The sequence below is a fragment of the Stomoxys calcitrans genome, chromosome 3 (assembly GCF_963082655.1).
Source record: "Stomoxys calcitrans chromosome 3, idStoCalc2.1, whole genome shotgun sequence".
In the NCBI taxonomy this organism is placed as follows: Eukaryota; Metazoa; Arthropoda; class Insecta; order Diptera; family Muscidae; genus Stomoxys; species Stomoxys calcitrans.
Window position 1 is genome coordinate 139,905,079 of NC_081554.1, and position 21,344 is coordinate 139,926,422.

The window sequence follows — 21,344 nt, forward strand, 5'->3', positions numbered from 1 at the left end:
CTTTTTTAACATTGGTAATCTTCACATCGAGCTGTCTCCCCTCTATGAACTCCTTGAGATCATCCTCATCAAACGTGTCTGATAGTCCTTTTACCACCAGAGAGTATGGCCTCAAATTCTTAGGTGTAAATGTGAAGAATGAAATCTTCTCGTTCTCTAAATATTGCTTGACCTTGGAATGGTCCTGGACCGTCCCTACCATCAAACCTATCAAATTTCTATTGATCATATTCAGCGTAAAAATGCTGTGACCTAAGACCTCGGTTATCTTCTTAGTAAAATCCTTCACATTTACATCATAAACCTTAATTATGGGTGGGGTGGCCTTACCTGATTTCCCCTCATTCTTAGTCTTCTCAGTTCCATCATTGGTCATCTTTCGGGTCGTCTTTGGGATTGCTCCGGTATTGCGTTTGTTCCGCACCTCTTTGAAAGCAACCTCTTCGCCTCCTTGACTTGGTACCACAGTCTCATTGGTCATCATCTCTTCTTCCATCGGAGCCTCTCGGCCTATCTCCGATTCCATAGTGCTACGGCCTTGCACTATGCCATTATCTTCCATTAGATTGGTGTCGGCATGCCAATCTACCTTCTTATTATTATTTGTTGGAGTGCTATCTGCAACCCACTCATTCGGGATATGTAGGCTGACGTTGACATTTTTGCCAGCCAATTCCTTGGTAAGCACGTTTAGCTTGGCTTCCAAATCGTCGATGCGCTTTGCCGCATTCAATTTTTCATTTTCAATTTCCACAAGTTTCTCCTGTGCTCTTTTGTAGTCTGATGTCAAGACTTCAATCTGCTTCGCCTGTTCCCTTATCCTTGCTTCATATCTCAGGCTTTCATAATGATGGTCTTTCTCGCTTGACCTCCTTTTCTCACTTTTGCGAGAAAATTCGTAGCTAGCGACTGAATTTGTTGCACTAGCACTACTTCGCTTAGGTTTTCCATTTTCTTCATCCTGACGCCTCCTATGCGATTCTCATGATCGCTAGGGACGTCGACAATCTTCTCTTGCTTCTCAAATTTTAGTATACCAATATTGGCAAAATCAAGTTTTTGCGCAGCACTGGTGACTACTAGCGCTTCACACAATGGCACTTAAGATGTCCAAAATTCACCACCTTTAGATTAAAATTTTTGTTATCAAACTTTATCTTATTTTATTTTACACTTTATTATTATCCGCCTCTTTCACTGCTGGCTTACGATGTTCACACTTCAAATGCCAATCACTGAATAGTTAGTTGCCTTACGGAGCGATTCCCGATATTTATAGAAAAAATTTGGCGGGCTACAGTTTCCAAAAAGGGTGTGTGCTGCGTATATGCTTCAACATTTGTATCTGTACACACGAAGTGTATACGAACAACCCCGAAGATAGATCGAAGCGTATGTGTATGTAGTAAATTCAGAGCGGATTTTGTATAAATATGAGGTATCGCAGCATGGTAAGTATTAGTTCTTGTGCATATCTTGTGAAGTGAATTTAATTTATAAAGTGAAAAAATGACTGGTCGTGGTAAAGGTGGCAAAGGCTTGGGAAAAGGTGGCGCTAAACGTCATCGTAAAGTGTTGCGTGATAACATCCAAGGTATCACCAAGCCTGCAATCAGACGTTTGGCTCGTCGTGGCGGTGTAAAGCGTATCTCTGGATTGATTTACGAAGAAAGCCGTGGTGTCCTGAAGGTGTTTTTGGAAAACGTTATTCGTGATGCTGTCACCTACACTGAACACGCTAAGCGTAAAACCGTCACCGCTATGGATGTCGTCTACGCTTTGAAGAGACAAGGCCGCACTTTGTACGGTTTCGGCGGTTAAACATTATCTTGACGCTATTTTGGAGAAAATTTTAAAAACTTTAAAACTAAAACAATCGGTCCTTTTCAGGACCACAAAACATATTTAAAAAGAGATATTTCTTGTTATAAATTTTTACTAAAAAAAAAAAATACACAAAATTTATTTGAAAATAAATATTACCATTTTTCAATTTGCCGTCGGCAAAAATGTAGCTTCTGTAATATACATACATACATGACGAAACTAAAACCGACGCCATTAGAACAATACGATGAAACGATGGTATACAACACTAAAAAGCATACATACACACAGATACCAAAATGCACGCATATACTACCATTAAATGTTTCCTTTGCTTGGAGCTGCTAACTTTGTCACAAATGTACGAAGAGGGACGATCGTAGATACTTCGTTTCGATGTTTTGTTATTACATATGCCAATTTTTTTTAGCATCAGAAAATGAACAATGATTACCATGTGATATTCAAATGTAAAATAAATAGTTTTTACAGTACCCTAATGGTAACATTGCTCCTATTAAATGCCGATAATCTTGAGTAGGGTCGATAAAACTAAATTCTTATTATGTTAATGTATGCAAAAAGGCGAAATGTTGATACATGATAATTGATAACTGATAATTATGACATGTATATTAAAAGACCTGCAATAGTCGATAAGATGTAAACATATTTGAAAATGTTTACCTATAAACAATAGATGGCAGATTTTTTTTGTATTTACGCCTAAAACAGGATTGTTTAAGGAAATTTCGAATAACGAAATTGCTAGCAAATTACCAAATCCACTGAAAAAAAAATCGACCAAAAAATATTTTTTTTTAAATTTAACTACAATTAAAATTTTATTTATTATTTAAAACTATTTTTTAAGTAAATTTTCTTGATAAAATAAGGTTTGATATAGTTTTTTCTCTTTTAAAAAAATTTTTGTCGTCCTGAAAAGGACGGATTGTTGTTGTTGATTTATACGATGGCCTGTATTTACATTTTTTCTTTGATGCTCGTAGATAATTTAAGCCTTCTTTTCGGTCTTCTTGGGCAAGAGAACAGCTTGGATGTTTGGCAATACACCACCTTGAGCAATGGTGACACCGGACAGCAATTTGTTCAATTCTTCGTCATTACGGATAGCCAATTGCAAGTGACGGGGGATAATTCTTGTCTTCTTGTTGTCACGAGCAGCGTTGCCAGCCAATTCAAGAACTTCAGCGGCCAAATACTCCATGACAGCAGCCAAGTAAACTGGAGCTCCGGCACCAACACGTTCAGCATAGTTGCCTTTGCGCAACAAACGATGGATGCGACCGACGGGGAATTGAAGACCAGCACGGTTGGAACGGGACTTTGCCTTTCCCTTAACTTTGCCACCATTACCACGACCAGACATTTTTAGTTATTTTTTTAATTCACTTCACTTAGCACTGAAACACAAATGATATTAGTTCGCAGTTTTGTTTTTGTTTTTGCAAAAGGCCATTTTATTGATGAAATTCTTAAATTTAATTTACAAAACAACCTTAGAAAATAAAGATTCCGTATACAATATTACCCAGCAAAAAATATATCAGGGTCTTCCAAATTCAGTTGAATACAACAGGAGTAGCAATATACATCACACTCTTCATTTAAAATACATAAGAAAAAAAAAATTAGATCATGTCACCCGAAAATTTAGCACAAACTTAAAAAGGGCAATTCTCTCAAAACTTAAAATTTAAACTTAAAAAGGTAACTTAAACTAAAAAGTACATAAATATAAACCTAAATAATATATACAAGAAATTAAAAACTAAACGATATCTAAACTAAAGACTATGTACACTATTTACATCGACTCGACTCCGGGGCACCCCTTCCGCGAGAACATCTCCTATGGTAAAATATCAGGACGTCATCAGAGAACAGCATCCCTTCATCATTCAAGTTGGCAAGGGCTGACGGGCGTAAATGCCTCATAGTGACCTCGGATGAAGTGTCCGGAGGATGGTCAAGAGAAGCTTGAACAATCAAGTTACTAGAAGCTCGAGAATTTTCAAAGTATCTGAGGGCGCTCCTAACCATAAACACATCAATCCTAGGGAAATCAACGGCAGATATATGGGATATCTGCCTGCACGGTGTACTCCTGACAGAACCATCCACCACAACGCGTCTCCTCATCCCAAGGCATGTCCTAATGATCCTCCTTTCTCATACACGTAGTCTTTCCATCTGGTGTGACGAAATACCACACCAGGCGGAAAAGGCGTATGTAAGTATGGGCCTGATTACCTGTCGGTAAATCAGAACCCTTACATCAGGAGGAAGACCACCCCTCATGCCGAGGAGTCTGCAGTAGCCAAAGTAAACAGACTTGGCCTTACAGAGCACGAAATCAACATGTCTACAGAAGTCGAATCGACCGTGAAAAACAACGCCCAAGTACCTCATAGAATCCTGCACACGAATAATCCGGCCACCTATACGAAGCACAGGGACATAGCGTCTGAAATTCGGATAGACAATCCGTTTGGACTTGCCGCTAAACACGACTGCCACACACTTACCAACATTGAGCCTCAGGCCCCAGTCTTTGAAATAGCCATGCAGAGACGCAAGGTACGCATTGAGCCGTCCGGTAACCGTGCTGGCCCTTGGACCAGAACTCACCACCAATACGTCATCCGCGTAGGTCAAAAGCAAGCACCTTTCGGGGGGTGCAGGAATGTCGCAAACGAAGATGTTGTACAACACCGGTCCCAGCAGAGAACCTTGCTGCACCCCTGCTGAAACGTGGCGCTGCACAGACATCTCCTCGCCGACTTTAACCCTATATACGCGCCCCCGAAGGAAGCTTGCTATCATCCTACATGTCTGATGACCAAAGCCAAAGGACTGGAGCTTATAAAGAAGGCCGTTGTGCCAGACCGTGTCGAACGCCTTGGAAAAATCCAAACTGATCGCAATGGAACCCCACCTCTTCTCGAAGCCCCCAACAACAAAGTCGGTGAGGGCTACAAGTGCGTGCGAGGTCCCAAGGCCAGACCGAAAGCCGAACTGGCAATCGCGCAGAATCCTCCTGTCCTCAAGTACATCCTTAATCCTGGAGAGAAGAAACGCCTCAAGTAGCTTGCCAAAAGACGAGAGTAAAGAGATAGGTCGATAACCCGTGGCAGAGAGTGGATCGGCGCCGGGTTTCCTAATCGGGACCACCATGGCCTTCTTCCAAGCTCCCGGGAAGTAGCCAAGATTCAGACAATGATTGAAGAGGACAGCGAGAAAGGTATGAACCAATTCATCTGTCCTCTTCAATACAATGTCCGGAACTCCGTCAATTCCACTAGATCTTTTCGAAGGTCTGGTGACCAACATCTCGCGCACCTGGACCGAAGAGACAAAGCCCCCCCTACTCCACTCCGACCTATCTGAAATCGTAGAACCATCAGCCATAAATACCCTAGAAAAAGTCACCAGCGGCGTCCCATCATCCACATCAGCCACAGCACGATCCACCATGGATCTGAGTGAGGTGTCAACCGAGTCCATCGCATCCTGCACACCATCCAGGGTCTCAGCGAGACATTCCGCCTTACCCCTATCATCAAAGATGATCGATCCATTCGACGAACGAATCCCCTCTATGCGCTCCCTAGCGGCAAGACCTGCAGCGGACTTCACCTTTCCGTACGTCCAGGAGTTGACCCGTATCCGCTCCAATCGCTCCCTCATACGGTCCTTCCCGTAGTTGTATATGGCACCCTCATTAATCCTGCCCAGGTTTCGGATATCCGCACGGAGAATGAGATGGCGTCCGGGATCCCCAGACCTATGCAACACTCTACGCAGACGTTTACGCTCCTGGATAAATCGTAATATATGCGACGGCAACGGGCCAAGGGAAGCGGACCGGGGGGTAATCCTTGGTGTGGAGCCCGCAATAGACTCGCCAAAAGCAGAGGAAAGGTCTTCTATGCAAACATCAATCATCTCGCGGGTCACATTCGAGTCAGTCGGAAGAGAAATGGCCGGTAGACGATCTCCTAAAAGTCGCCTGAAGCGGCGGACATTCATCTTTGGGAAATTGAAAAAAGTCGTGGGCTCACGCGGTTGCAGATCAATCAAGGCAAGGGGAAAACGGACCGCCCTATGGTCCGATTCAAAGTCATGTGTCATCAGAGGAGTTCCATCCCCCGGAGGTATGCCGGGGGTCCAAAGAAATAAATCAATGTGCGACCCACCCGAGCCATTCGGTCTGGTCGGTTCGTCGGTGGGACCCGTGTCAAATTCCGGAGAATCGATAAGGAATCTATGAAGTAAACGACCCCTAGAGTCTGCCTCGGCCCCTCCCCAGGCGGGATGCTTAGCATTCAAATCGCAACCTATCAAAACTTCATCAGTACCAGCCAAGGCGACCAAGGAATCCAAATCACCAATTCTAAGCTCAAACTGCGGGCGCAAGTACATCGACACAAAAACCACCGACTAACCATCCGACCTCCAAACTCTGCTGGCACAAGACTCAATCAGGCCAGTACCAATCACAACCTGTTCAGACCTAAAGGTTTCCCTTACTAAAACCGCCGTGCCACCACCAGCACCTGCCTCCCTGTTCTGCCTATAAACCACATAACCATCCATGGAGAATCTATGCCTGTTAGAGAATCGATGTTCAGCGATCAGTAAAATATCCGGGCAATGCTCATCTATAAATAAACGAAGGAAGTGTCTCTTGCTCAACGAAACAAGTGAATTCACATTAATAAAAATGGCGTTCAACATTAGAAACCCTGTATATTGATAAGAAGGCCCAACAACGAACTGGGGCCGTTCCCTTCTCTCTCCAGCCTGTCAAACTCAGGACCAAACTCCCTGATACTGGCCATCACCGACATCAGATCCCTTCCATAGTAGTCCCGACAGGACTCAGCAATAGTCCTGCCGCGGCGGTGAATATCCTCCATACCAGGACGCGGGACCCCCAAGGGGTTAGGCAAGTATCGGTCGCGAGCCGAAAAATCCTCGATGTGAGCAGCGCGCTGGGGGGCGCGGGATTGTGGGGCGCCGAGGTGTGACCGAGCAGCCGAAGCATAGGATACGCCTGAGTTCAAATTACTCAACCGAGTAGTTCGGGCCCTGGCTTTATCCTGAGCCACCTGCTTCCTTTCGGTCACTTTCCTCAGAAGAGCCTGGCGACTTGGGCAGGTGCGTGAGCTGGCCGCATGACCAGCCACGTCACAGTTCGCACACCGCAGTTGGCTATCGCCAGCTTCGGTAGACTGCTGTCCTTCGTCGGCCTCCTGCCCCTTAGGCGGTACCCCACAATTACCGGGGCCGTGTGAACCAGCGCACTTGACGCAGCGGCACCTCATGGTACAATTCGCAGACACATGGGAAAATCTCTGGCAGTTGAAGCATTGTGTTATGTCACGGCCCTTACTCTTACGCAAAACTACCTTGCAGTGGAGCATCAAGTCAACCTTGTACAGCCTCTCAACATCCGTGTCCCTACCAAGGCGGACAACCCACTTGTCCGGTGACACATTGGTCGCATCCAAAAATACGACCTTAAATTCAAGCGAGGAGAAGAAATCCCGCACCTCATCCTTCGTGAACTCCCTGGACAGCCCAACAATCAAAATAGAGTAAGGCAACAGTTCCCTAGGGGTGTGCGTATGTGCCTCATACCCACGTTCCTTGAGCAGCCCCTTGATCCTCTCAAAATTCTCAAGCCCTCTAACTCTTATAGAAATCGATGACTTACCTGCCAACTTAATGACGAATTCTTCCTTCTTCAAATGGCGCAACAAAATCGTCGTTGCCTCTCTAACACCTACATTATAGAGGGTTATCGCCGGAAGGAGTCTCCCAGAGACGCCCTTAGCCATAGTCGTATCACTAGAACCAACAGGTGCCGGAGCCCTTGGAACGGCACCGGTGTTAACTCCTCCAGAGCCAAATGATGTCTTCGTTGCCTTGGGAGCAGGCGATTTATCAGTCGTCGTCACTGTAGTCATGTTAGTTGGTGCTGCCAGTGCACCAGCAGAAGATGTAGATGCCTTCGTCGCCTTGGGAGGGGGCGGCTTCTCAGTATTAAATATTCCGAGTAAGCCATCAAACACACAAAATCGTGAACAGTGTTAAAAGTGTTTGTGTGACTTAAAAAAAAAACCAAGTGAAAATGCCTCCAAAAGCCAGTGGTAAAGCAGCAAAGAAGCAATAGCCGTTGAGTGACAGATCATAGACTCAAGATACGAACTTGATTTGGCAAAAAGTGATTTTTGAAAATAAACATAAAAGAAATATTAAAAACCTACAGTGGTTGGCAGATTTGAACATTTTTGTGGGCCACTGGCCAGTGATTGTGGTGTTAAAATGGAAGGTCAGCCTGAGAAAAGGGATGACGAAGAAGAAGAAGAAGAAATTGAAGAGGCAGAGGATGCAGAGAAGCCAAAGAATGAGACGGTCAACGAGGTCATCCAAAAAATGGATGAGGCTAGTCGCAAGCGAAGAAAGAAGAAGTCTGATAGCGACATTTACGAGAGCCTAAAGATGGGATGCTTGGTGGATGAACTCAAGGCAACGATTGCACGCCTTGAGGAGAATGCCCGCAGAGATGGGGCTGTAATTTTGGCCCTACGAACGAAAATGGCCGAAATGGAAATGGCAATGATGGCCAGTGCAAAGCAAAATTTTAGTAATGCTTCTGATGGTCGAGTGATTGTTGCCCAAGCTACAAAGGGCATGAATTCACATAATGCTTCAGCTAGTGCCCACACCACAAAGGGCATAGCTGCTGGCAATTCAGCTGATGATGGCGTCCATATCTCAGTCGAGGATATGGATACGAATGATTTGTCGGCCGGGGTAGCCGAAAACCCCGGCACTGCGTTGAACGATGGAGCCTTCTCCCTGGTAAAGGCCAAGCGAATTCCGAAAGAGAAGAAGAATGAAGAAACGCTCCCGTTAAGAGATGTTGCGCACCCCGCAAAGACTGGTGCTGTACCGAAGATACCGGCAGTGAAGAAGAATGCTGTCCCCCCAGCTGTGAAGACCCCTGCTACGGGCCAACCGGCCACAGCGGATAGAGAAGACAATGGAACCATGCCTGCGTTTATGGTTTATGATGTAGGTGTAAGAGAGTTATGCACGATTGTGTCAAGATCCCTGAACACGAAGGACTTCACCATCAGATTGGTAAGAAAAAGTTGCATAAGTTTGAGGGTAAGGGGTATAAATTCCTTTGAGAAGATTAAGAGTATGTTGAAGGAGAGGCGGTATAAGTTCACCACCCATACGCCTAAGGATTTGTTGCCCTATTCCGTTGTTATTGAGGGGCTTTCTGGGGAGTTTTCTAAGGAAGAGGTCGAGGAGTGTTTGGGCGGCCTTGGGTTCCCGGTCGATGTGCGGGGTTTGGTTAACCTTTCAGGGAACTTGTGGCTTCTTAGGGTGGGAAGGTCCACCGATTTGGGTCTCCTCTATGGGGTGAAAAGGATGTTGCATTGCAGGGTCACTTTCCGTAGGGACAGGGCCCGTGATCCCGTCCAATGTTATAATTGCCAAAGGTATGGCCATGTGTCCGACAACTGCGGTTTGCCATTTCGCTGCTGTAAATGCAGCCAGCCACATGAACGCGGGGCGTGTCCGGTTCCGCCCAAGGATTTGGAAGGGAAGGAGGTTACCGATCCGGAGACGGGAAGGGTTACGAGGTATGAGGTGGTGCCAGTGAGTTGCGTGAATTGTGGTGTTGAGGGCCATACTGCTGGCTCGAGGGGATGTCCCATTCGTGTAAGAATGGTTGCCAGGATGGCAGAGAAGAGAGAGGAGATCAGGAATAGGGATATGTCTAGGTCGAATAGGGTGAGAGGACTTTCCTACGCGTCCGCTGCACGGCCAAGCGCGCGCTCGGCACCGTCTGGTGCCCCCACATCCGCCGGCGGTGCGGATATCTTTGCGGACTGTCAGCGAATATTGGGCGGCGACTTCGTTTCAGTTTTCGCTAGGATGAGGGAATTTGCACCAAGGTATGCAGGCCTTGTTAGGGAGCATGGTGAGTCGGGGGCCATTACGGCCTTCTTGCGCTTCCTCTGCGATGTGTAGTTTATTTAAGTGTGTTTTTCTGAACATCAACTCTTGTGTGTCCTTACGCAGGAGACATTTTTTGAAGATTTTTGTTGACGACCATGGACCTGATGTGATTTTGTTGGCGGAACATAAGCTTTCCAGTAGGCACCGCTTTGAATTGGAGGGATATGATGTTTTCAGACAGGATAGACAGTCACGCGGCGGTGGCACTGCGGTACTTGTGCGGAGTTCTTTTCGCAGTGAGAGGATACATATTCGGACAGGAGGCATAGAATCCTGCGCTGCGAGGGTTTTTACGAGGGATGGCGGTTCAGTTGCCTTTGTTTCGCTTTATCTTCGTCCTGGTGAACCCTTGATACCATCGGATTTGGAGTCGATTATGGAGCTGCACGAGTCTGGCGAGGTTGTGGTTGGAGCAGACCTCAATGCTAAACACCCGTCCTGGGGTGGCACGGAGGTGGACCCCAGGGGAAGGCGGCTGGCCAGGTTTTTACTTGACTACCCTGATTTTGCGACGTGCCGGTGCGATAGACCGACGAGACCGAATGCATCCGGGGGGACTTACATAGACTTCTTTTTGTTGACTCCTGGTGTTCCACTCACGGGCGATGGGGGATTGTCGAGAGCATTTGATTTCGAGTCAGATCATAGGGCGATCCAGGTGACTCTAGGTATAGGGCGACTTGAGATAAGGAATCCCAGGACTTTCCTCGATTTTAGCAGAATGCATGTCCGTCGCTACAGGGCTCGTCTGGGTGAGGGGCTGTCGCCTATTTCTCTTCCGGTAGACAGGAACGTGACTACACAGGAGATTGATGATTGTGTTGAGGGACTTGGAATGGTATTTCGCTCCGCGATCGAGGCTTCGGTCCCTAGGGTTCCCGTGGAGAGGACAAGGATGTTCTTACCGGGCTGGATTCTCAGGCTCATTTATGAGCGTAGGGCCCTATGTCGGGCGCTGCGCGGATCGGCTGATCCAGAGCGCCGCGGGCTTTTGCGCACTGACATCAGACACCTGTCTAGGGTGATTCGCGAGTCCATTGACTCCTTCGAACGGGACCGCATGAGCCGCCGACTTGGACGTATTAGGATCGATGGTCGTTCATACTCTCAGGTCAAGAGGGCCGCGGGCCTATCCAATAGGGAACCTATTGGAGACCTGACGTCCTCTGACGGGAGTGTATTGACTGATGATCTTTCCAAGGCGGAGGCTCTTGCGGACCATGTTCAAGTCGATTTGGTAACGGGCTTTCCCCCGTCTGACGGCGAGTTCGAAAGACAGGTCCATGAGGTTGCAGAAGATCTTGTTGATGCGTCTCCCCTGGTTGAATTTTCTGGTTCGTTCCCTGCTAACGGCACTGCTGTGGCTGATAGGTCCTTGTGGGAAGATGGTCTTTTTGTAAAACCATCTTGCATTGGTTCGGCCCTTTCCTCTTGGTCGTCCAAGAGGTCCTCCGGTGTTGATGGAGTCCCGGATATTGCGCTCAAGAGAGCCGGCAATGTGATTTTCACTTTTCTGTGCGTCTTGTTTAACCACTGCCTGAATTTGGGGTATTTTCCTCCCGCCTGGAAGACCGCTGTAGTTGTTCCGATACCGAAACCGGGGTCTGATCGGCGAGATCGCTCTGGCTATAGGCCTGTTTCTCTTCTGTCGACGTTTGGGAGACTCTTTGAGTCGTTCATTTTGAGGAGGATTGCCAGGGTCGTTGAGGACAGAGGTATTCTGCCGGATGGTCAGTTTGGTTTCAGGCCGGACCATTCCACCACACACGCTTTAGGCGTTTTCACGAGCTACGTGACTAGGGGATTTGATAGGAAGTACGGGACGATTGCGGTAGGCCTTGATATTTCCAAGGCCTTTGATTCCGTTTGGCACGACGGCCTGCTTTTTAAGCTTAGGGGCCTTGGATTTGGCAGACAGGTGTGTAGGGTGGTCGCAAGCTTTCTCCACGGTCGGAGTTTTTGTGTAAGGGTAGGTGAGCAATCTTCTTCAGATCGGCCAGTTCGATCTGGCGTCCCCCAAGGCTCCATCCTCGGGCCGATGTTGTACAATTTGTTTGTCCATGACATTCCAGCCCCTCCTTCAGGTGGCATGCTGCTGGCGTACGCGGATGACGTCATGTTGGCCTTCTCTGGCCCCAGGGCTTCTATTGTTAACAGGAATGTTAACATGTTTTTGGGTGAGTTGTGTGGTTATTTCACTAGATGGAGGCTTAGGCTAAACCCGGCGAAATGCTCCGCTATGGTTTTTAGGGGCAGGACTGGCACCACTTACCCTAATTTTCGACGATACGTTCCCGTGGTCCGCATCGGGGTCGATAACGTGGCAGTTACTGGCACGATTAAGTATCTGGGGGTCGTTTTTGACTCCAGACTGGAATTCCGCAATCACGTTGATTACGCGCTGGACAGGGCGAGGAGGGTCTATTTCGGCTATCACCGCCTGTTTCGGATGAGAAGGGGTCTATCGTCGGCCGTGAAGCTCTTGATTTATCGTCAAGTGATCAGACCGGTGGTTTCATATGCCTTTCCGATATGGTTCGGCATATCTTCGGCGCAGATGGAGAGGGTCAGGGCTTGGGAGAGGCGGGCTTTGCGCTCGTGCTTGGGGCTGCGGACGATAGTTAGGAGGGATGGTTCGGTTAGTCGCCCTTCGTGCAGGGCGATATATGATGGAGCGGGGACTCCCCGTATCGACGTATGGATGGTGCGGGGCGCCATTGGATTTCTGGGACGATGCGGCGATGTGGGCAATGGGATGGTGTCTGACCATCTCTCCTCCAATGATGACAGGAATGTACTCCTAAACAGAACGTACTTTTCACCGGCTGCACTGCCTAGACTGAATGAGGAAAACCTCTTATATGATGGTGAAGTCCTTCTATTTTACCATAGAAGACATAACAGTTTTGATTTTCAGGACACAGTGTACGACACAACTCAGTGATCCCAGCCTTGTACATATTGTAAATAGTTATTTAGAATTACTCTAGAATTAAGATTATATTTATTCTTTCCGTATATAGTTATTTAGGTTTAAGATTTAGATTTAAGTAACACACCCCTATTTTTGGTTCTATGAAATATTTCTTTTTTGTAACTCGAGGTTAATTTTGATTTTGATTTTTGACGGAATTTGAAGTCACGGTCAAGAGCCGGCTACCGCATAATAACTTGAAGTTGTCGTACGAGGGAATTTTTTAAGTACTTTGTAAAATTTATAGATTCAATTAGATATTAGCAAAATCTCTGTAAATGAATTTGAATTTTGGAAAAAATAAACGGCTATATGAAACGCCATCAAACACACAAAATCGTGAACAGTGTTAAAAGTGTTTGTGTGACTTAAAAAAAAAACCAAGTGAAAATGCCTCCAAAAGCCAGTGGTAAAGACTTATTATTTCAACTCGATATTGAAATAAAAAAAATTGAATCGTAATCCCTTCGATTATTTCGATAGGGCAACTCAAAATAAAAAAACGTCCAAGCGATTTGGAGGTGAGAATAATTCTATTTTATTAATGTTATTTCATTCTACATGTTAGTTGTCCACAATGACTTATGTTACTTAAAAATATCTTACAAAGCGTTTTTGGTTCTTGCTTATTTGTTAAGTCTGTTTCGTTTCCTGCTTCCATCGTTGTTGGGAACGAAACAGTGTTATAAAAGTCTATGGAATTTTAAGTGTTGGATTCAAAATGTCTTACAAAGCATTTTTATTGAAAGAGTGAAATTATTTGGAATCGCAACATTGTCGTTACAAACAATTTAACAATTGGGTTGATGCAAAATATTTTGTGATGACATATCCGATTTTGGAAATAATAAAATTTAATGTATAAAATTATTTGGAATTTTGGAAATAACAAAATCGAATGTATAAAATTATTTGGAATCTTAAATGTCGTTCCAAATAATTTTGCTGATTTGTAGTTTTAATTGTAATTTGTTTGTTTTTATATAATTTCTATTTTTGATGTCGTAACACCCCCACCGTTAGTATGAGGCTCCGACGAAATTACAAATTTTTGTTTGGATTTAGAAATTAACATTACGCATATAGTTATTATACATATTACTATTATTACATCGATACTGTTACTTATTATTGTAAATTTATTGTTATGGTAAATGATTTGATCTAGGTTATTTTTATATTTTATTTGTTCCATGAAAAGGGATTCGAGTTTTATATTATTCAGTGTAAAATGTTCGGTTTCTTTAACCTTTGTTAAAATATTGGGTAAAATGATTTTATCATAAATTTTTATGTTTACATTCATATATGTTTTATTTAAAGCATCAATTTGGCAGTTTTCAAATTTGATTATAAAATTTCCAGTTTGTTTTAGTTTCATTTTGTTACAGTTATGAGTAATATTTGAAAGAAAATTTTTAAATATTAAGACACCTGGAATTATTTCTATTATCTCTGTGTCTTTCAAAAATTCCATTGGGCAATTTGCCTCTTCAAATAGTAAAATATTCTTTAGACATTCGTTGTTTACTTTTATCATATTTTTCATTAATTTGTTTTTCACATTATTTTCGAATATATTATTGTTTAAGTCAACTAATACCTCGTTTGTGTCGAGTATAATAGATTTATTTAACATATTTGGTATTGGTTCGAACTGAATTCTTGAAAAGTAGTTTTCAGACAAATGTGGAATTTGTAGAATAATTACTAAACTTTCGTTATGAAATGCAACTGAAACTTTAATATCCTTATAGCTGTCAAAGTCGGTTATGAGGTCTAGTTCTGTTTTGGTTAGGATGTTTGAAGGGATTATTCCTAATTTACTAGAAAATATTATCTGTCCTATATCATCTATATGGTCTTTGAATAAGAGAATGTCGTTATTTATTTGGTAAATTTGTGTCATGTACGTAAATTCGTCTTCTAGCGTAGCTATCTTGTTTTGAAGGATGTTTTTGAAATCGTCTAAGTATTTGCCGATTTTGTATTGTTGTCGATTTATATGGTTTGTTATGTTTTGTATTTGTAAGGATAGAAAATTATTAACTTGTGTAAATGTATTTAATTTTCCAGTCAGATTAATTTGTCTGTCATTGAGAGATTTAAGTTTGTCTTCTATTTCTAATTCGTCGTCACTATCCATTGTTCCTGCTATTAGTTTAAGTCCTTTTCCTATTATATTCGCTAGTCCGCGTTTTGATTTAAGACGAGGATGTAAATTATCAACTTTAACTTGAAGTAATTCAAAGTTCTTATCAATTGTGTCTAAAAGGGGTTTATTATTAAATGTAGTCATTCTGAGGGCATTGATGTTTTCCGTTATAATATCCAGTGTGCGTTCGTATTCGGTCAGATTCAAGATGTGTAAGATTTTACTATAATATTCAATAGGTCTGAATTCTCCTGTCTTTATTGGTACGTATCCGTTATTGTTAGTTAAGTCCTGGATGTCCATCGTTTGAGCCGTAATAGTTGTAATTAAAGTCAATATCAGTATCCGGTCCATAGCCTGGAAAGAATTGAAAGTTATTTCTATGTAGTTATTGTCGGATTGTCTCTGTCTTGGTATTGCTTCTTTGGTTTAACATGTGTTTTATAATATTTTAATTTTGTTACAGTATTTTCTATGTGATCATTGTCTATCTTTCTACTATCTATTTTCCTGTATTTCCTGTGATTTTTGCCACCTCTAATTTCTTTAATGAAGTTTGTTCCATCTTCCAGAATAACATCTTCTTTACCTTCGTTTCGTTTATGAATTGTCTTTTCCTTTTTCGAGACCATTAGATCGTGTATACCTTTATAGGAGTCTTCGTGAATTTTTCCATTAATAAAATCTATAGGTTTATGTCCGGTGGTACTGTGAATAGTATTATTATAGAATCCTATGATTCTAATCATTTTTTCCTCTATTGTCTCGCTATTGTTCCTGTCGTCATGTCGTAGTAGTCTTAAATGTTCATTTATTGTGTTATGTAATCGTTCGATGTCGGCGTTTGATGTATGGTTGCTGTTAGACGTATAGTGTATTTCTATGTTTTCCTCTGTTAGAAATTGCTGCATCGGTATGGCTTTAAATCCGAGTTCATTGTCGACGATAATCTTATCCATCTTTCCGAGGGTATTGATCATTTGAAGTAGTTTTACTTTAAATTCAGTCCAAGATCTTCCGTTTATCCGATATGCCATTGCATATTTAGAAAACTTATCTATAGACGTCATAAAAAGACTTTTGTTCAAGGAGTAAAATACGTCTATGTGTATGATTTCTCTAGGTTTTGACGGTGTATCAGTTATCTGAAGCGGTATTTTAGGCGGATTTCTATCGTATTTTTCAATATTGCATACTTCGCAGTTATTTATGAATTGTGTGGTCCTAAGTTTCAATTTTGGGTTGTAGATCCTCAGTTTTAATTCTTCGTAAACAGCTTGGATGCCTCTGTGGTTTTTGTCCAAGTGTTCTGCTTTAATTAGTTCTGTTAATTTTAATTCATCTTCAATATCTTCGAGTAGAGTTGTACATCTTACTATCTTTAATCCATTATCATTCGAAAATATTTCGCTGTATGTGGTACTGAATATATTGAAGAAGGGATCGTCGATAATTATTGCGTTGACTTGGGTAGGATGAAAATGGGTTTTCAACAATTTTATAACTGAAGCTCTGTCTAATTCCTTAAAGTAAAATATTTTTCTAATTTTTCCAAATATAGTCAATGATCTTATTTTGGTCGAGCCTGATGTAATTTTCCTGATTATAGTTTGGTTCTTATAGAAATTTATCGGGGTTTTGCATTCTGTGATCATTGTATTTTCTTCAATTGTGTTTATTTCTGCTGTTTCGGGTCTTATTCTGGAAAGTGCATCAGCATTTCCATTTTTGGTGCCTTTCTTGTATCTGATCTCATAATCGAATTCTGATAATTTCAATCTCCAACGAACCAGTTTAGAGTTAGGTTCCTTTATCGAAAATAACCATGTCAAGGGTTTGTGGTCGGTTTCTATTATAAATTTTCTACCAAAGAGATAGGGTCGAAAATATTTAGTAGCCCAGACTATGGCTAATAACTCTTTCTCGATAGTACTGTAGTTTATTTCATGTTCGTTTAAGGTTCGGCTTCCAAAACATATAGGTCGATCATTTTGTGATAGTACTGCACCAAGGGCATAATTACTGGCGTCTGTGGTTAGAGTGAATATTTTAGAAAAATCTGGATATACTAGGATAGGATCATTAGTTAAAATCTTTTTCAAAGTTTCGAAACATTGGAGATATGATGGGTCTACTATGTTCAATTTGGCATCCTTTTTCAAGTATTTGGTCATGGGTTTGGTTAGATGAGAATAATCTTTAATAAATTTCCGGTAATATCCCGTAAGTCCAAGAAATTGCTTAATTTGTTTTGGTGTCTTTGGTATCGGAAAATTTACAACGCATTCTACCTTTGATGGGTTTGGTTTCACACCATCTTGAGTTACGATATGTCCAAGAAATTGTGTTTCTCTTTTACAGAATTCGGACTTATCTAGTTGAACTTTTAGGTTCGCGTTCTGCAGGCAATTAAAGATAAGTTTCAAAGACTCTATGTGCTCTTGAAGTGAAGTAGAAAATATTATAATGTCGTCAAGATAAACGAGACATATTTTGTTAATATAATCCTTCAATACAGTGTTCATTAGTCGTTGGAAGGTCGCGGGGGCTGTTTTAAGTCCGAAGGGCATTCTTAAGAATTCATAGTGCCCACCTTCCACAGTAAACGCAGTTTTATGCACATCAGATTCTTCAACTTCGATCTGGTAAAATCCTTTTGCTAGATCTAAAGTAGTAAAATACATACTTTTCCCCAATTTATCGAGGATTTCATCAATGTTTGGTATTGGATACCGATCGTTGATGGTCACTTCATTCAATTTCCTGTAGTCCACGACTAATCTCCATTTTTTATCACCGCTGGCATCTTCCTTTTTAGGAACGATCCATATTGGTGCGGAATACGGTGAGCTGCTATGTCGAATTATTCCGTTGTCAAGCATCTCCTGTATCTGCTTTTGTACCTCATCCTTATGGATGTAGGGGTATCGGTATGTTTTTGTACAAATTGGAATGTTGTCGATCGTATCTATTTTGTGCTTTATTTCACCAGTAAAGGTTAGCTTAGAATTTGGTTCATAGAATACATGTTGGTATTCTTTTATAATTCTTAATATTTGGGATTTTTCTTCTGAATTCATGTGCGATGTACGGATCTGTTGAAGAATTGGTTCTGTTTGTTGAAATTCTTCATTCACAATATAAAAGTTCTTGGAATTCACTGATGTTATTGCATCAGTATTAAGATAGATTTGGTCTAAACTATCTATAGACGTTTGTATTTCAAGTTTAAAATTCTGGACATTGTATATGCCTTCTTTTAGGATTACGCTTCCCGTGTTGTTTCGTTGTTCTGAAAAATGAACAAGTCCATTTTCTTCTGGTATTATAAATTGTACTGTGTGTGTGCCCGCATAAAATAAGGGAATTTTCTTATCATTTATCATCAAACTGTCGCTCGTGTAGTCTATTATTGCCCCAAAACGTTTTAGAACATCATTCCCAATTATTCCGTCATAATAATCGTGGAATTTACATTCTATTAGGTCAAAATTTTCCTTATCATCTCCTAGTTCAGAGAATAAAGGAACACGGTAAATGGTAGTGGTTTCGACGCGATTTTGCAGTGTTTTCAAGGTCAAGGGTCCTGTCTTTATTTTCCATTTTGGGTCGCATAAACCGGGATTCACTATTGAATGAGTTGCTCCGGTATCTATAATGAACTTTAAATAATCTTTCACGATTATATGGGGTAATTTTCCCCGGAGGCTACTGTAAGAAAATTTTGGGATGATTCGATATTATTTCGAGCAGGGTTATCTGCTGGTTGGTAATTAGAAGGGGGTCCTTGGTATTCTATCTGTTCTTGTTTTGTGATCTGCTCCTCCCAATTGTTGCCATAAGTATATTGGTTATTAACGTTGATTTGATCATTGTTCTGCACCATATTTATATCCATTGGTTCTGCAGGTGGTAGGTTGTTTCTTTGGTAGTAGTTAGGGTTTCGAATATTTTGTTGAGGATAATATTGATTATTATGCTGTTTAGGAGGGTTTCCATTGTATTTGTTTGGTTGGTAATTGTTATCCCTTTGTTGAAAACTATTACCCTGAAAGCTTTTATTATATTGATTGCCCTGATTTTGTACCGGTTTGTAGCTATTATTTCCTTGATTATATCTATTATTTTGATACGAATTATTTTGTTGCTGTCTGTTATTATTCTGGGGTTGACGCTTGTCTGTTTTATTTTCCTGACCTTTATATTGGGTTTGGTATGAATTGTTTGATCTGTTCGGTTGTCTCGTGTTAGAATTGAAGATACCATTTGCCTGTGTAGTATAAGCATATCCGGACTGAAACAGTATATCCATAGCAGTTTCCAGAGAGTCTGGATTTCTACATGTTATTATAGTCTTCATGGGTTCGGGCAATTTTTCCCTGAATATCCCCAACGCCGTTTTCATGTTATTCCTAGCACATTCACTTGTTGCTGGGCCCGATCCTAGTAGGGTAATCGTCTTGTTATTTAAACTCCTAAGGCCAGTTTTAATTTCATTATAAAATTCAACACTATTTGATCTGAACGTCACGCTCTTCAGTTTGTCGAACAATTCCTCTAAGCTGTGTCTGTCGCCGAAATTATTTATAAGGATCTGTTTTACATCGTTCCAGGATTCGGCCTGGCAATTTATCTCAACAATTTCCCTAGCTTTCCCTCTTAGTCTGCCTTTTATGATGTCAGAGAACAGATATTGAGATGGTTCATCGTAAGCTCTAAGGATAGGGTGGACTCTGTCTATTAAATTGATAAAAGTTTGGAGATCTCTATAGTCTCCACTGAATTCTGGAAGGTTTCCTAAATATTTAAGGGGATCAATTCTAACAGATAGAGGAGGTGGATTTGAAGTGTCAGTAGCCATATCGTCAAGCGAAAAGTTTATACTGGGGAAAAAAAATGTTTACCGCTGTCTAGTGTAATTGTTAAATATGTTTCTACATTCGTAATTTTGAAACAAAATATCGAACAAAAGAAAAACTAATTAATCAATTTGAATGTCACTTTAGAGAAGGAAAAAAAAAAATTTTACCCAAGGTTTTTGTTCAAAGATATTCTCTTTTTGTTTATTAATTTTTATTAAAATGGGAATCGCAGCAATATATTGAGAGAATTTTCTTACTTTTAAATAAAAATTAACCTTAATGAATTTATCTAGATTCAAAGGACAATTCGGTAATATTTTCATAAAATTTAAGAATGCATTTCACAATATAAATAAAGCGTATATAGAATTAGATCTAGGCTTACTTAGATGTTGTTAGATGCTGGGTTGGCTACTTTGTCGTCTTCAATTTTGATGTCAGTTGATTGCTGTGGATCTTCGTCCTGTGTTGTCAATATTGGAATTGGTTCTTTTTTGGTATTAGATGTTATTAGATGTTGGGTTGGCTTCTTGTCGTCTAAAATTTTGATGTCAGTTGATTGCTGTGGATCTTCATCCTGTGTTGTCAATATTGGAATTGGTTCTTTTCTTGGGAAATTTCACAGATTAGATTTTAATAGACACTTCCTCTTTGTGTTGTAGTCTTTGTTGATCTTAGATTTCACTGTTGTATGTTCGTTTCGCAATTGTTTTTTCTTTTTTTTGATCGTTTAGCAGTTGTGTTTTTTTTTTATTTGTTCTATTAAAATAAAACTCTTCTTTTAATATCTTTGTTTATTTTAATAAACAGTTTTTCTTTATTTAATTGATTTGTTTAATTTTCTTATCTTTCACTTTAGTTTATTTGTCACGTTTCACTTTCATTTGCTTATTGATTTACTTAACTTATTGAATGCACATTGAGTTCTTTCACCGCGTTAATGCGTAAAAACGAACAAAGGGGTACGGTTTAATTAATTTACACCGAGGATCCTTTGCGCGGATCCTACCGACTGCGCCACTTATTATTTCAACTCGATATTGAAATAAAAAAAATTGAATCGTAATCCCTTCGATTATTTCGATAGGGCAACTCAAAATAAAAAAACGTCCAAGCGATTTGGAGGTGAGAATAATTCTATTTTATTAATGTTATTTCATTCTACATGTTAGTTGTCCACAATGACTTATGTTACTTAAAAATATCTTACAAAGCGTTTTTGGTTCTTGCTTATTTGTTAAGTCTGTTTCGTTTCCTGCTTCCATCGTTGTTGGGAACGAAACAGTGTTATAAAAGTCTATGGAATTTTAAGTGTTGGATTCAAAATGTCTTACAAAGCATTTTTATTGAAAGAGTGAAATTATTTGGAATCGCAACATTGTCGTTACAAACAATTTAACAATTGGGTTGATGCAAAATATTTTGTGATGACATATCCGATTTTGGAAATAATAAAATT

General features: G+C 41.2%; 1 protein-coding gene across 1 annotated transcript; it reads left to right on the top strand.

Moving 5' to 3' along the window:
• Positions 1-1,506: 1,506 nt before the first annotated feature.
• LOC131995798 (histone H4-like) lies at positions 1,507-1,889 on the top strand. The gene has a single exon (XM_059364896.1). It carries the CDS (start codon positions 1,510-1,512, stop codon positions 1,819-1,821), a length of 312 nt encoding a protein of 103 aa, XP_059220879.1. The 5' UTR covers positions 1,507-1,509; the 3' UTR covers positions 1,822-1,889.
• The last annotated feature ends 19,455 nt before the right edge of the window (positions 1,890-21,344 follow it).